The sequence below is a fragment of the Chlamydotis macqueenii genome, chromosome Z (assembly GCF_036417535.1).
Source record: "Chlamydotis macqueenii isolate bChlMac1 chromosome Z, bChlMac1.mat, whole genome shotgun sequence".
In the NCBI taxonomy this organism is placed as follows: domain Eukaryota; kingdom Metazoa; phylum Chordata; class Aves; order Otidiformes; family Otididae; genus Chlamydotis; species Chlamydotis macqueenii.
This window is the reverse complement of record NC_141593.1, coordinates 66,820,279-66,837,757: the sequence shown is the minus strand read 5'-3', so window position 1 is coordinate 66,837,757 and position 17,479 is coordinate 66,820,279. Positions and strand designations below refer to the sequence as shown.

Below are 17,479 nucleotides of genomic sequence, written 5' to 3'. Positions count from 1 at the left end.
GCTGCTTACCGGAGCCGAGCTGCCACTCCGGCTGCATGCAAGCCCTGGCAGCTCCAGCACTGCCGACAACGATTAAAACTGAGTAACTCGCCCGCACCGGGGTGGTTTATGGGGGGGCTCTGGTGAACGGGAGCCACAGCTCAGCTCTGGGCTCACTGGAGAGTAGGGGAACATCATGCCTTTGGTCTTGCTGTTCCTTCCACCCAGCTTCAGCTAAAGATTTCCAGTGAGAACCAGTTTCTTCAGTCTGAGACTTAACACCGGGGATTAGCCAGGTGGTACACTTCCACAAAGAATCAACAGGTCCTACAGCCTTTTCCATCCCTGCCCCATTTCCCATACACGCACATTCATTTCCAGCTCACTACTCCTTGCATCATTGCCATTTTAGAAGGCGGACATGCAACCTTTCCCAGAAGAAGGCCAAGGGCTGGGCATGTAAAATCTACACCTGAGTTTCTGCCTCTCACACAGTATCAAACACTCTGATCACTACTTACTGTTCATGAATTGTAACTCAGATTATTGTGCAGATATTAAGAGGGAAAGGAGGCCCTACCTGTGTTTAAAACCAGGTCTCTGAAAGCACACTGCTCCTATACTCATTAACTCTCTATAAATACTCTACACAATGATCCGTCACTGGCTTGTATCAGTGAGATAAAACCTATGCTAAATTATTTAATGAATAAGAAATGGCATAGACTTGACTTTGCTTTACTCTCCAGGACAGAAATGTTCATATACTTATCTTGAGGTAGCTGATGTGGTCAAATATACGGTACAGGGAAATAGTGGAAGGTTCATGTGTTTTAGAAAATACTGATGCTGGACAAATGAATGTAAGTCATTACCACAATCTGTTTGTGCCTCTTAGAGAAGTCCAGGTTTGCACATAGGTCTGCATAGAAAATTACAGGCAATTGAAATGTCCACATTACTGAGTACCTAGTTCCTAACAAACACCGCAAAAATGTATTTGGACTCAACTCCCTGCTTTCAGAATTATTGCCTTTGGCCAAGTCCAGCTTTGTAGGGACAAGGACTATGCAAGTTATTTAGTGCCTTGGTAAAATACCAAATGCCACGATAAACACCCTTTCTTTAGCAGGTCTGGGTGTCTTCTACTCTGAGACCAACACTGATGATAAGTTGCGGGACTGTGATCAGTCATCATATCACAACAGACAGGGACAAGGACAGGTTCACAGAATTCACCAGACAGGCCATGCACTTGGATCTGACTCTCTTCTTCCATAGATGAAAGGCAGATTTTTTACAAAATACTAGAGATTCTGATAGTGCTAAACACATTGTAATCAGAGACAAAGGAAAGCCACAGCAGTTTCATTCAGCATCTGAGGATGCTTGGGTCTCAGGTTTGGCTTTGCCAGCTAAACCGTAACAGAGATTAAGGAGAAGTTCTCATTTCACACCTCAGGAATGCTCCAGGCCCGGGCAACTGCTCCTATCCCTTTAATTACAACCCCTCCTATGCCGGAAATTGTAACTTGAATCCAAGGGTTAGAAAACCAGCCACACAAATATTTGTTGATGAAAGATACGAAGGCATATCTCCCACACAGATTTGCATCCTGATTTTGATATGAAACAGCACTGGCACACAGTATGAAAATGCAAACTGCAGCAACATGCACTTGGAATCATCATGCAAGAGGAAGCAAAAATAAATAAGCAGTTGAAAAGTACCTCAGAAGTAACCTTGCTAGACAGTAATTTACAGGTGTACTGGTAGAAAGGGAAAAGACCAGCATTAGTACATTGAACAAGCATGTTATCACTAGGAAACAAGAACAAAATAAAATTGCAAGAACTGGCACATCCCACAGTATAAGATTTCAAGCAACTTCATGTCATAAAAAAAGAGAAAAGATTAGTCAGTTTGGTGTTTTTTTTAATGATGTTGCTTGGCCAGTTTCAGTCTTGTTTACCATCAGTGCTTGACCTGTTTTCTTGCTGCTGCTTTTTCACTTTTTCTCACCTGTTGAAACCTCTACTGTAACACATCTTCTTTGGAAGAAACTGCCCCCTTGCCCGAGCAGTGAAGTTCTTCCAAGAGCAGATGTGCTTGATTTGCCCTCTGTTTCTGAAAGACAAAACTTGCAAGCCCTGGCCAGGCAGCCGCCTTGTAGCCACTGAAGCCGGACGTAAACAGAAGGCAGCAATGTTTAAAGGAGACACAGGGTAGATGTCCTACCGAAACCACCCTCCCGCCTTTCGCTATGTCTTATGCAGGGAGAAACTGAAGCTCATTTCAGCACATGAGGGGGAGTTCCCATGGACACCAAATCTCCACAGTTCCATCCAGGAGATCATAGATGCTGCCTTCTGCCCCTGCAGCAGCGCCAGCTCTGTTCAGCCTCGAGTGCCGCAGCACCCTGACGGCTCCCGGTACCTGAGGAAATCTCTGGTTCCTCTTACTCACTAAGAGCAATGCTGAGCCATGTTGACCTCTCAGGACTTCACGCTACAAATAAATGGCAGCTGTCTGTCTTGTCAGTTATGCTCCTTCCCCCACGGTATTTTATGTATTTTTAAAAACAGGCCAGTGATTTGCTCTTTGTTTCATTAGTTACAGAAATCTTTTTCCTGAGCACACAGTCAAATGTCCTCTGCCAAGAAATTAAAGCTATTTGTTGTTTAAATAATTGTTGCTTAGCCTGGCATGTAAAATACTAGCTCAGACTAACAGCGGTACAAGTGAAGCACTTCTTATTTGAATTATCTTTCCCCTGTCAATGGTGGGAGTTGTTTATAAAAGGAGAGCAGAAAAAGGCAAGGAAGAGAGACAAAACACTCCTGCTGGTCTGAGGAAGCTCTCCCTGGGCTCTGCAGGACACTCTTCTCAATGGGGTTTTGGGTAGAGAGCAGCAGGAATGTAAATCTTGCTTGGCTGTACGCAATGGGCTTAGAGAAGAGGAGAATCACAACAAACAGCAACTCTGCAGGACTTTGGTGAGCACCAGGACTCTGTAAATTTCCCGCAGTCTTGACAATTCATCCCAGAAAAGGATCCATCCCACATGCTGTCTGACCAGCACCCATGTTCTGGCACTGCATCCTGGGGTGGTCAGTGACTGGCAGCTTCAGCGGCAGGAGACAGCGGAGCTGGCACTCGGAGCATGCCTCTTCCCTCAGATGGTGCCTGGACCAGTGCCCTGGCTAGGACATCAGGGCTCATTTTGAACTGCAGAACAAGCTATGCAATCATGGCCAGCCTGCTTCTGAGGGACACCTGTGCAGCTCTGTGAGCACCTAAGGAGTTGCACGTGGGTAACTGAGCAGAGGGAGTTAGGTCTGATGACATCTTGTATGTCTTTTGTGCACTACAACATGCATGACAGTCGGCATGTGACCACCACAGTTGTGGGAGAAGATTTCAGCCACAAGTCACTGCTTCACAGGCAGGGCAAGTCACCTTCACTCTTCATGGGGGTGGAGGAAAAGCGTGAGGTGAGTACCAGCCGACTGTCACCTCTTTAGCAGAGCACCTTCTCTGCCATGCTGAGGTTTCGAGCCCGCAGACTGACAGACACTCGCTGCGGGACTCCCAAGGACCAGTTCTGGTTTGCATGGCGGGAGTTTTATGCCCTCCTGTTTTATAATTTCCTCCTGGCTTCTGCAAAGGGCTTGAGGGTGTGACACATCTCCTGCAAGCCACTGAGGACCCTTCAGGGAAAGAGATGCTCCGGGGAAATGCCAGAAAACAGCACCCGCCAGAGCAGGTGGAGCCAATCCACTTCACCAGGTGCTTTGGGGAAGGAGGGGAAACTGGAGAGCGGCTCCTTCCCAAAATGTGGCCCCAACGTGCCGCTGCCAGAACAAGGCCACTCCTGTGCACGAGCTGGCTTCCTATGTGGCAGCAGGGGCCTGATAGACAATGAGATCTTGTTTTTCAATGGCTTCAGTAGAAGAAGGGATTGGAAAGTTTCTGGTGTGCACCAGAAATTAACCTGTTTACATTTTGAGTCAGCTCTCCTACTAGATTTTAGCGAACCAGCAGAAATGCAACAGGAGACCCTCCACATTGCATTCCTTCCAATTTTAAGTATCTTACTGTGCAATATTCACCAGTAATGATTTCAAGCTGCCAGACTAGTGCAGTATTCACATTACAAACCTCCAGTTACTTCTACACGCCTAATGAGACTCTGCCTTTAACGAGTTTCACTATGTTTTTGGGAGCATGAGCTCCTTGGTGCTGGGGTCATCGTTCTGACACCTCTGGGAAATGCCTGAAGGACTGCGGCTGTTTCAGCAAACTGTGCCCGTTTAAGAAGTTCTGTGTCGCACTTATGTCTCACTATCTTCTGCACTCATTGTCCACAGAAATAATGAGCCTGAACAAAAAAACACATCGTGCTATTGGGAAACAGATTATATAACGGTTGCCCCTGAATTTTGGTATTTCCAGCTATGAAATTCGTAGCTCTTCTTATTAGTGCCTCCAGTAAAGAACACCTTAATTGGGTTAAACTCTGCTACAGTAATGAAATGCAGGCACTCACTTCACAAACTGAAATTCTGGCTGATTTTCTGTTTGTGCGGAAGAAAGACAACAAACCCAACGAGAAATGGCATGTTGCCCATTGAAGGATCCAAGTAAACTTCTAAGACATTCCCAATCCAGTTCTGCAAGGGGTGGTTTCTGGGGAAGTTATCCACTTACACTGAATCCTGAGCACGCTGAGAGAGGACTTTGAAGGTCTACAAACACAGGTATGAATACATACTTGATCCACAAAGTTCAAAGAGCCACTAAAATAACCCATTGAAGGGTCTTGGTGATGTGTCAGTTAACAGTCCGCCAATTGCAGGGCAGCTACCCACTGTCCTTATTATTAATTAATTAATTAAAACAAAATTTAATGAGTTGCCTTTGATATTTGCAGTGTCACTCTCTCTTCCTCTCCATTGGCTCTCACCCTTCCATTTCAAACACACTGGCCCTTAAAGTGTGTTAAAACCCTTATACGCTTGCAAGGTGATCTGAGCAGATTCTTGGGAAATAAATGTTTTCTGTTGTCTGAATGTTGGTTCTCGTGAGTCATGGTCTCTATCACAGAGCAAAAAGTGAAAAGGAAAAGTGCACTTACACTGCTGTCGTCCATCCTTTCTCGTCTCTTAGTTTTGTGTGTTTCATAATCCTCCATGAGGGTCTGCATCAGGTTCTTGGGTCGCTGGGCTCCCGCAGGCTCCTCAGGTTGCGGGTCAGACTGTGAGATGGGGCCTTCTGTGGTGGGGGATGGAGGAGGCTTGATCTTCTCTATCTTTCCTGCAATGACAAGAAAAGGAATGACTCCTTTTAAGCTGAAGGGCTCACAAGTTTTTTCCAAAAAACGACAGTTGGAGAAGCATTTTCAGCGAGGTTTGAATGAAGAAACAGTTTTGAATGAGGTTTATGAAACAGTCTGGTATCTCAGGATGGTTATGGGCTTTTAAAACACTCTCCCTCTTCCTGAAATGCACTACACCAAAACACTACAAAATCTTTTCACAAAATCTAGAAGAGTTACCGAATGATACAATGCAAATTTAACCCACCACTATTATTTACAGTAGCATGTGGCTCAATTACCCCCGTTCCCTCATACAGGACGCATTTCAGAGATCTAGAAACATTTTAAGATTCTGGAAAACTGCAAGATAACTTTTTTCCTGGCTCAGACTACACAACGCACAGGGTGCCACCACTGCACGCCAGGGACCATGTGCCAGATATCCAAAGAAGGCATGTTCTTAAGCGTTGCTGGCTTTTTCTTTTCTTCTAGTGCTTTTTATCTGCTTTGTAAGCATGAAAGGCTTTGGGTAGGTCCCTGGTGCTGCTCTTCCCTGCAACCGTTTCCTGCAGGCTGTGGAGGGTGCTCCTGGAGAGGGACCTGAGGCAGAGTAGGATGGGGTCTCTGTCCCACACCTCCCCATTCAGACAGTGCCCTTCCATCTTCTCGTGGGAGGAAAGTCAGAGGGAGGTCAGCTCGCTCTGTGACCGACCCCATTTCACCCAGGGGAGCCTGTTTGAGGCAGAGTGACCCCATCTAAAGAGCTGGGTTTTAAAAGGCAGACCAGAGGAAGAACATCACTTGCAATGACCTGCGGGAGAGCTCAGGGGGTGGACAATCCCCACTCCTCTGGGGAGGACAGCCTGCGTTTCTCATCACCAGGTGCTGATGTGGGGTGACTTGCCCAGCTTGTCCTGGTGGGAAGAACGAGGACGATGGTGGCAGGTTGTGGGTGTAGGAATAAGGTGCAGGGGGTGCTCAGCTATGACAGGAGAAAGCACAGCTGAACCAAAATCAGCTTCCCTTTTCCATGGCATGGCAGCTCTTTGAAATAAGACAGTTCAATGGATAGGAAAGAAAAGAAGGAGACAAAAACTCACCCCAAAACCCTTGCAAAGAAGTAAAGTAACCAAGAGGATTGTGCAGATTTTCAGAAAACTTCCTGTTGCTGAGACAATGAAAACCCCAGCTGCTCCTCTAGAAAGCATCATGGCAGTGGTAGCCACTAGAGAGCAGCCTTGAAACCTCCTGAAAGCATCAGCAGGATTCATTCTTGACCAGAGAAGTGAAACCTGAATCGACACTGCAGAGGTTTTTTACAAGAAATCCCCTTGCCGCGCTTGTTTCATTTCTGACCACTTCGGAAAAACCCAGCATCACCAGTTTCTCATTACAGGCTTAGCTTAAGCTGGCTGGTACAGGGATGAGGCTGGGAATTTGTCCCCTCCTTAATCACCCCAGCAGAGGCTGGAGGGGGAGTTTCTGTGGGTCCCAGTTCTCCTCTGGGTTGCACCAGCACCTTGCCCATTAGGCCCAGAAGGTAAAAACGTAGGCTCTGGGGATCTGTATTTTAGAAATGGAGTACCTTCTGAGCAGATCTATGCTGGATGGAGGGCCCATCCACTTCTATATTGTAGCAGCAACACGCAACTGTTCTGGGTATGCTGGGCAATGTCACAATGAACAATGTCACAGTTCCCTTTTCACAAATACACAAACCAAAGTAGAAAAGAGATTTGCCCACACCAAAACAGTGGTTTGTCAGTTTGTATCCACAATAAATTATGCTTATACAACCATTTCCTCTGTGTAAGGGTTTGAATTCCACCAAAAACTAAGGCATTCACAGCATCATTTTGACTTCTTTTTGCAGACAAGTAACTGTCCATTTTCAACTTCCTAAAAATTTTGTGGGAACAGATAGGCTGGTGGAAGAGAGTGATCCTACCAGTGCCAACAGTGGCAGAAAGGCAAGCAACTGGAATTTGTGGTTAGATGACAGAGTGTCTGAAGCTTCTGGTAACAAATACAGAAAAACTCCGTGAAGCTGCTGCAGAGCTCCAGTCCCACATAGACCTATTCTGTCTGTTTGGATTGTTTTAGAAATGTTGCTGGGTTAATTTTTTTCTGGCAGATGTTCATGCAGATAAGGTACTGTTCTCAGGCAGGAGAGTCATTCAGCATAAAAGCATCACAAGACACAACAATCACAGGGACTTTGTACTTCTGCAGTCCCAAGCCCACACCTGATACACACAGACACTGCTGGTGGTCCCTGCCCAAATCCAAGCTGCGTAATAAAGGAACTGTGCTCTGACTCAAAGGGGAACAGGACCATACTTGTAGGATACCAACAAACACTGCTGCCTGGTGGTCACACTTGCAAGTTCACAGCAGTTATCAGCAGTGTCTTCCCCTTCAGTGGAAGGTATTCCCCTAAGGGCACCTTTAGAGTTGTTGCAAGACACTGAATGCAGCCTATAGCATCCAGTATCTTCACCTACACATTTACAATTTTGTCCTTTTTCAAAGGGACTCCAAAAAAGTCCTGTGGTTTCAGTCCAGGTGATGACTTCCTCCACTTTCTGGCTTTAGGGATCTAGTAGGAAGCTCCTGGAGTTTGATTTCTCTTAATTTCCTGCCTTGTGTGCCACATGGGGCAGGCAGGAGCTGCTCCTGTGGAGAACGCTCTTTCTAAGCCCTGGGGAGGGGAAGGGAAAGCTCAGGGAAGTGGCAGCTGCTGCTGCATCCCAGTCTGGTGGCTGCAAGACATCGCCTGACACCTCTCTGGAAAATCAAAGACATGTAAGAGTTGGGGACAGATTAGCTTTCTGCTAATCAAAATCTCTGCACAGCTCTGGACAGCAAGAGGGGCTGTGATGATGACTTATCCACCCTGTGCAGCCTGATGGGTGTCCAAGCACTCACTGCATGTTGAGGAAGGATACTCAGCTGATTTGCTGCAATATCAAGAAGGAAGTGTGACCGAGGGGAGGCCCTGGGACAAGGGCCTGAGTCACCACTAAGTAGCCAGCCAGTACCAAGGCCATCACGTTGTGCTAAATAAGATACAAAGGTGCTGGGAAGCATGAGGCTTCACACAGGTAAGAGCAACTACTGTACAGATGCTGTTGGCATTTTTTAAGACAGCTGCACAGCAGATGTTTTAGGAAGACTAGTCTGTGCTGGATTCAGGGGATAGTTGAAATATATAAAAAAAATGTCCCTCTGGTAATGTGGAGCCTCATTACCACCCCAGGTGAAAGGTGGGCTTCTTTGGTCTTCTTGAACATCAGGTGAGCAACATGAATATGCAAACACACAAACAAGCAAACATTAAAAAAAGAACTTTTTGAAGATCCTCTCACTTCATATGCATTCCCCACTAGGGAGGGAATAAGAGAGCAAATGACAAATGAGCTGGGTTAGTATGCTGTGAAGGCATCCTGGAGCTGTTCAGGGGATGAGTGATGAGCGCTCCAGAGGAATCCTTGAAGAGAATGATGAACTTTGCTTTTCCAAACCAGTGCTTCTGAAGTGGTAAGGAAACAGTGTCTTCCATGAGCTCAAAGGTTTCATTTCTACCCTAGCCTTTCTCAAAATTTGCATTTTAAAAAGAGGATCATGCACATTCATTATATCTGATCCTTATTGTTTACATGCATACGGGGCACTACAAACTTTGCAATGGCCACAAATATCAAAAATATCTTGGCCCAAAGTTTCTGCTTCTCCTTGCAGCATACAAAAAGTATCTTTAGGCTGCAGTTGAACCTGAGAAGTCTCCTTAGTGTAGGTATTCAGTGGCGAAAAATGAAAGTGAAAAACAGTTTTCAGGCTGAAGCAGCTCCTCTGACAGAAGCTTATGCTCCACAGCTGTCACTCAGGAGAAGCCAGCAAGAAGAAGAAAGAAGACAGCACACACATGTCCCTCATTACTTGGAGGGAAGAGTTACCTGAAATGTAAAGGTACCTGATCACTTGTGTCTCTAAACTGGAACTCCCCCGCTGTGCTTTTGCCATCCACTGAAATCCTCTCATCTAGTTCATCAACTGAGGATCACAGAAGATGACTGCTTGGTGGACAGCTCTCCCAGATGTGCATGCAGATGGGTCTGAGTGCCTGCAGATGAGTGCAGGGAGTGGAACGTGTCCTCTGCCTCACCAGGCAATGCTTTGGTGGCAAACACCAGAAAGGCAGATGTGGCAGCTTCAGGAAAGCTTCTCCCAGGCATGGCTTCTCCTGTTGAGGGATTTCCCCATGCCTCGTCAAGAGACAGCAAATATTCACAAAGGGTTTCTCTCCAACAGAAAAGCCTTCACTGAACCAAGACCCCTCATGTAATGATTTTCACACCTCCTTTGATGAACAGGATTACTTCAGCCAGGCACTACAGGAAGTTAGCCAGAAATTCTTCATAGTCTAAGTACTCCTAATAAAAAGAACATGGGAATTACACCAACAAACATACGCTGGGTTCTCTTGTGTCACACACTCATCATTCTGATGAAATAAACTATCAAACAGCCCCAGCTGCTCTGCCCAGGAGGGATGGTGTACCATCCCTGTACCACTGTAGGAGAAAACCACCGGCTTGCTATGAAGATGCTGAACATCTCGCCAAGTGCAGCAGATGCTGCAGCAAAACAACACAGGAAATGTTCAAATTTAAATACACCTCCACAAATATTCTGGGACCCACAATGAATCTCCATTTAGCCATACTCAAGCATTTTTTTGGTCTTTCCTGGGTTTCCTCATGCAGGAAACACAACTTTTTGGGAAAGGAGTTACAGAGGTTCTTCCCTTCACCTTTCCCGGAGTACCTTGGAGAAGGTCTTGTCCTGTGTGCACACAACACATAGTCATCGTTCCACTGAAATCACTGTGTGTCTTGCTCCAGTGATCCAAAATGGGTTAAAAGGCTGTTTCAAAGCAGCCCAAACAGCTTTAAAGGATATTTGTTAGCAGCACAGAAGTTTATTACTTAAGGAACCATGTTGGCTTATGCTGGGTTGCTGGCAGACACCAAGTTTAGTGTTACCATCAGCTGTATGAAAGTTGTATGTCAGGGTGGTAAACAGCCTGTTTGCTATCCAAAGGAATAAGCAGTTATTTCACACCTACACTCACATGAACGGTGTTGATGTTCCACATTTAGTCAAAATAACAGTTCAGTTCACTGCAGTTCTTTTCTGTGGTTTGTGTTTCTATTATCCACATAGTGACGGTTCAAAGCTTTGAAGTGGGGCAGGAGTAATAAATAAACAGGGACCACCAGGAGTCCTAGTAAAGCTACTCTGCCCAGTCCGCCACCAAAAAGCAACCTGATAGGTAGGCCACTGCTAAATAACTTAATTACTGGACCTCCTCAAAAGAGTTCTGGTGAGTTTACACTTTCCCACTTAAGGATTAGCAACAGATTTTTCAAATTTAGACTTGACCCCCTAATTCCTTTCTGCTGAGATATCATGATGTTAAAAGAAGAGTGCCAATTCTTTCTTTGGGAAAGACAATCTGACGACAGAAATACCTCAGTTTCTTCTTTTCTTCAACAAAATCACAATAATCATAATCATAATTAATATTATTATATTATTAATATTACTATTATTATTTTTCTGTGTGAAACTAGATACTCAGATTACAGTATCAGACATGTTCTACAGCATATTCCTTACTGTGTCTACCACAAGTAGATTTTCTTTCCTGCTCTGTAAATCACCTCTGTAACTGGCCACAATGCAGCTTTACAGACAGATTCTGTCGCCTCTACTGAATCACCTTTTGCCTCTGTTTATCTAAATATTCAAAAGATGCTGTAAATATTAAAATAAAAGGAAAGTTGCTGCAGTCTTCCAAGGGATTGCATGCTCTCCCTTCTCCCTGTTTTTAAGGAAGCCTGAAAGCTTTAACTGCAACACAGCTGGCTAAAGGGACAGCAAGGATGAGCTGAGCTGAGGGCACGCACCCTGCAACGCTCAGGGTGCTGAGCTCATTTCCACCAGCTGAGAGCTCTGCTCAGCACATCCGCTGTTTAGAGAGCACTGAAAGTAGATTTACGAATGACTTTGGCAACGCTTTTTGTGGTTTTTGTGATCAATGACATTCTTACACATTGCCACATATTCATCCTTTCCTAGAAATTAATTCTTTGCCTTGTCACCAGCTGCAGATTGCAGTAGCTTGAGTCATTGGTTATTAGATCCCAATTTTCCTTCTTGAACATATGGCAGTTGGACATTTAAAGGAAACTGTCTGGAATGATTCATTATAAGTTTATAATTCTCACTAGAATGTGATTTACTATGAACATTTTAACATTAGACACAAAGTAAATGCCTTGTTGTGTAGAGAAGTAAGAACGAGCAGAAGGACACTTTTTTCCCAGATGCTCCGTTAAAACAAGCATTGGTGTCAGCAGCACTTACCACATCACTAGTGAGTAAAAGGCAACCATTATCAGCCTCATTTTGAGCACTTGTAGCTACAGATGATGGTGGTTTTGAAAATGGTCATGAGCAGACCTTTGCGCAATGAGTCCTCCTACCTGATGTCTACAGTGCTCTGTCTCTCACATCTTGCCAGACATTGCTCAAAACACCACAGTTTATGGAAACTCCCTATCAAAATTCATTTCCTATCAAAATGCTGTTCTATAGAAGTAATAACAATAGCACTTCAAAGACATTACCGACATCTGCTACATTTTTTGGCAAGAAACACAGGTTAAAATCATCCTCTTTGCAGAAGAAACAAAAACAAGTATTAGCTATTTATGTGCTGCATAACAAGTCCACAGTCAGACTGGGTAATGGACAAAATCCAAACCTTATTCAAGTTTGCCTTATTCAACTTTCAAAAGAAAAGGATCACCCTGCACAATTTTTGGAAGTATCACTGGCTCACATTTACATCAGTAGAAATAAGGACGGAACTTAAGTACTCTGGGTAAAATTAATACTTCATCACAATGATCACTGTTAATAAAAACGTCTAAGTACTTGCAAAGCACATCTAGGTCTAGACTCATAAAAAACACTAGATAGAAATAAGCCTGGCATGCGTTTCCATTTTTTTTTTAGATTTCTTGTTTAATGTTATATTAAGAAGGCATGAGTGCTTGATTTTATTTTCTGAAAAGGGGAAGGAGGAGAACGACACGGTGCTGTGAATGCCACCACAAGGACCCAGAAGCTGATCAGTCAGAGGGGGACTTTTACTGAAACTACCAATCATTTGTGACGCCTTTTTAATTCAGTAGTGAATGACACCAGCTGAAGTACATGGCAAGTCACAGCTCTGGAGATCTTTTTACCAGGCAAACTTCATTAAGAAGAGCAAGAAATACCTGAAAACAGAAAGCAAAACAGACACACACAAAAAGAAACCTCATGCAAAACCCCAAAATCTGTAAATCCCCACTACCTTTGCACTTCCTTAAGGACATGCAAGAGAATACAAAGCCTGTTAAAAATCCTTTGTATGTTTGTTTTTCAAACAGCTGTACAGCTGCAAAAAATGCTGCTGTCCTTCCTCATGAGGATCCTACATTTCAGTGGGTGGTGTGAGCAGCACAGCGATAGACATGTCATGCTACAATGTCACAGGGGACAAATAGAGCACAGGATTTTCTAACGATAATCAGCAGGGTATGTAAGTTGCTTCTGTGCTACATTTGGGAAAAAAACAAAACCGTTCTCAGATGTGCTCACAGATGGAAAGTTGGGTTGTTCTATGCCCTCCTCCTGCCTGCAGTTTCTAGGCAGATGAAGTCATGACAACCCTCCCGCTCCCTCCAAAATGACATATTCACTCAAAAATGACATAAAGCCAAATATGACCTGACCCTTCAGTCACATTTCACTTCCCCTCTGATGCTTTGGGCTCTTACCTGGTGCAGTTTTGTAAGACACGGTTCTGGTGGGCATGGGTGGTGCGCTCTTCGTCACGGGGCTCGGTGGCACCTGCAAACCTTGCCGCTGCCTCTTCAGCTCCTCTTCTCGTTCCTGGGCAGCTCTGATCTCTTCTTCTATCATCGACAAAGTCCTCTGCTTCCTCGACCGTAACTTGAAAGGGCCCACGGTCACTTCAGGCTCCTGGGTGGCCAGGATGGAGGCGGTGCTCCTCAGCTCAGCTGCCTCTGAATACTTGCTAAAATAGCTGACTTCGTGCCTGGTTTCCTCCACAAGGAACGGTTGACTGGCTGAGTACACAGGCGACTGCTGCAAACTCTTGCCATCCCTGAGTCCCGAGTCTTCCTCTTTCGAACTCTTTGGTATGGTGTCCCTTTTTTCTTGAACAGGTGAAGACACCTGGGGTGGCTTGAACATTGGGTTCTGCTGCTCCTTGGAGGCTGGAGCTGGCCCAGTGGTGGCTGCCTGTTCTTTGACCGAGATTTCCTTCTCTGCTGGGATTTGTTCTTCCTTGCAGCTTGCTTTATCCACCTGCTCGGCTATGGCTTGTTGGATGGCATTTTGAACCAGCAGGCCGGCGTGGTACTCCAGCTGGTCCTCAATCAGCAAGGAGTCTGCCATGGCGGAGGAAGGCGAGTCACATCCCGGGTCACTGAATGACTTGGAGATGCCTTCGCCCCTGCACTCCACTGGAGTGTCGGCCTGTGGGGTCTGTGGCAGGGAGAAATCAGCCAATGAGTTTTCCTGCAGGGCACTCATGGTCTCATTGGAGGCACCACTGTCACTGATGTTATCCATGCTGAAGTCATTGGAAAGGGTCTCCAAGACAGTGGTATCCTGAGACCTGACAGACAAGTCATCCAAACCAGAGTCAAGCTCCTCTGGAGGGGAAGAGGCGCTGGCTGACTTTGGGAACTGGTCTAGTACGCCCTGTCCATCATCCTTCACCACTGTGAAGACTGCTCTTGCACTCACAAATTCTCCATCCTCTGCCCACAGTTTTGAGGCCTGTCCAGCTCTGGGGCTATCACTGCATGGTAATTCTCTTACTGGGTCAGCAGTGGTAGTCTGAGCACTTGTATCATCTTCTGAGCTACAGGAGACCTTCTGTGCTTTGACAACACTGGCATTATTACCCTCAAGCTGTCCTGTTTGCCCACACACTGAAACGGGTCTTGTCACGGAGGACAGTGGCCTGTCTATGGGCGGAGAATTTAGGCTTTTGTAGAAGGGTTTGATGGAGAACATTTTCGGTGTTCCTGACCGCCTCGGTGGGGCCTGACCCTGAGATGGACCTGAATGCTCCATCAGCTGGAACTGCTTTCTGGCAGCTGAGAAGTCAATTTGCTCTGTGACAATATCCTCTTTCTTGATATTGACTGGGTCTGATGGTACAAAGGAGTAGCTGATCTGTTTGGGGGATGTTGGTGTTGCACCTTGCTGCTGCTGTCTCTCCTTGCGCTCCTTGTATTTCTTATGGGACTCCAGATGCTCTTCATCTAGTTGATCCTCCAGGGTCTTCTCTTGGGGAGGGTTCCACCATTTGGCGGCAATGTTGGGGTTTTTCTTAACAGCCTGGCTTTTAATGAGTTCCCTTCTTTCCTTTTCAAGTTCCATCATTTCCTCTGATGGCCTCACTTTGCGGACCCTGTATTTTTCCTTCTCTTCCTCATCTTCAAAGAGCTTTGAGGGCTTTTTGTCTTCATGGAAGGCTCGTAGCTCAAACTTAGCCTCTTTCTTAAGAGTTGTAAGAGTTGTTTCTCCATCCTTAGAGGATCTTCTAGAACTGTTTGAAGAAGTGGGACTTCCTGGCACCTTCAGACTTTCTCTAGTGTCTTCCTTCAGTCCACTCAAGGAATGGCCATTAGATTTCAGGTTCTCATCTGTTACACTAGTTTCACATGGTTCAACAACCAAGGGTGCCTGCTTGTTGGCTACATTTTCCTCCTTTTCACTGGGTACTGAATCATTATTGACATTAACAGATGCTCCTGAGCCATCCATAATGGAGACTGCACTTGGTTCAGGGGAGGATGTCCCATTAAAGGTATTATCTGCAGCAGAATCACAGCAATTTGCCTCCAGCACCTCATCTAGGTATCTGATCTCTTTAGCAACTTCACTGTCCAGAGATTCATGCCTGTCCTTAAGTCCATTGTGGCTGGCAGCAGGGGAAAAGAAGTGGGTTGGACTGTCTATGGGATGTGGTGAAGCCACTGTGGTGATGCTTTTATGTTCAGAAACTGGAACTTCAATTTCCATTTTCTCTTCTTTTGTAGCAAGCACAGTAGCTGGCTCCAAGAAATTGGCACAGTTTTGGTCTCTGTTTTTTCTCAACCTGATGTCATCCTCAGGGATTCTGGAAGATTTCTAAAATGAAAGAGAACAAAACTATGATGAAGTCCTAAAAAGCAACATTTTATTTTATGCAGAGTAAACACCATCTGGAAAGCAAATCCTAGCACTTATTAAATTTGAGATTAAAGCAGCCCCTCAGAGTGTGGGAAGGCAAGGCAAATCACTAACACAAAAAAAACCAGAGAGCTACCTTACCATAAGACAGACAAGACACTAAAATAGTAAACTTTAAGTATCTCCCATCTGCTTACCATCCTCATTTTGTCATTATTTCATGCCTGTGTCCTGATTTGACACTAAAAATGAGCTTTGGATTTTCAAGTTATTAATGGCTTGGTAGTTTAGGTTCTTCAAAGGTTTCCACATGCAGCATGTAATACCTATCGTCTTGGTATTTTAAAAACGCTTTCCGCACCTAAATGAAATCTCATAATGCTTCTACAGATGAAAAGTATTACTGTCCCTGTTTTGCAGAAAGAGATGCTAACATGCAGGAAGAGTAGGCGATTCATCCCATGTTAGGAAAAAGGAAGTGGCAACAGCAAGGAATGTTCATTTCTCAGTGGATCAATCACGGTCATCAAACTCAGGGTATCATTACACAGTGCTGGAAAGACACAGGGTCTTTCTCCAGCCCACACGGAAACCCACATGCAACTGGACCTGGGAGACAGGAAGCATTCGCAACTCCCACGGCATGAAGACCACCACAAGGAGTACGACAGGGACCAGAGTCATAGTCTCCTCCCTCCCACTGCTTTGATCTGCAGTGCAGATGCACTGGATTCATATTTCTCCCTGATGTGCTGCCTCTGCTCTCAAGGACGGTATTGAAAGAAACACTATTTATATTCTGGTATGGGCAGATTTTACCCATCTAGCAGCCTGCTGAACTTCCCCTGAGTAAAGTCTGAAGGAACTTTTGATTAAGCTGGTAAGATGTCAATGAATTTTTCTTTACTGCTGAAAGACAAAAAAAAAAAAAAAGGAAACACCAAAAGAAAAGAAGAGGGCATTTTCAACATTATTCTTCAAAAAGAACTTGCTAACTCTTCCTAATTCCTGAAAACCAAGTGACGTATCTATTCACTTTGACTAATACTTTAGAACAGAAACCTGATATCTGAGGTCTCCAGCTCCCTTTCCACACGTGTTTCTCTGTCTGAGGCATGGGCTTGGGAAGCAAACGGCACTGATCAAACCCCGTAAACTCAGTGGCCACCCAACAAGGGCAGCCTTGTTTCCTGGTCACCCCCGCCCTTGCTGTCCCTTATCCTGCATGCTATTAATACACACTGCAGCGGAGGATGATCAGCCAGGACCAGAATGGAACTTAGTGGTGATCTGAACAATCACGTTGCCTCTGGGTTCATATAGGTGGTAAAACACATTTGACCACCTTCAGCAATCACAGCCAGCCAGAAGAGCTCTCTTTCCAAAAGCACTTTGAATGAGTTTTCTAATTATGCAGTTGAAGACAATGTCGGCTTCATCCCTTAGACATTTTCTTCTTGATTGTGCTTAAATATCAGGAAAAACCTGTAAAAATAACTGACCAACCAACCTGATTTGGTCTATGTATTTTACCAGTGACATACTTCACTGGTTCTACTTGTATTTCACTTTTTATTGAACCTAGAAACTCTCCAACTGAGGTTTCTAGCAGTGCTTTTCTTAAAGCACATTACATTTTTCACCATTTAAATATCAAATGTGGCCAGTTTCTTCTTTAGTGCTATTAAAGATCTGTTCAAGAAATCAGATATTCTACAAACAAACACAAAACAAGCAGTATAAAAAGTCCTTACTTTTCTGAGTGGGCACAACAGGAATGAAATAATAAACTTTCTTTTAACTCGAAAGAGCAGGAATTGCTGTTGATTCGCCCGCAGAGCTCCAGATAT

The 17,479-nt window shown here is 44.9% G+C and overlaps 1 protein-coding gene across 3 annotated transcripts in view; it reads right to left on the bottom strand.

Annotated features, from left to right (window-relative positions):
- Positions 1-17,479, bottom strand: part of PALM2AKAP2 (PALM2 and AKAP2 fusion) — a 275,724-nt gene that overhangs the window by 10,603 nt on the left and 247,642 nt on the right. For 2 of the 3 annotated variants that reach the window (XM_086771571.1, XM_086771573.1), the window contains 3 exons: positions 13,196-15,587; positions 5,118-5,296; positions 1,711-1,749 (listed from right to left, as the gene is read on the bottom strand). In XM_086771571.1, coding sequence (XP_086627697.1) covers positions 1,711-1,749; positions 5,118-5,296; positions 13,196-15,587 — 2,610 coding nt within the window. The remainder of the gene's footprint in view (positions 1-1,710; positions 1,750-5,117; positions 5,297-13,195; positions 15,588-17,479) is intronic. The other variant, XM_086771572.1, reaches the window with a different exon arrangement.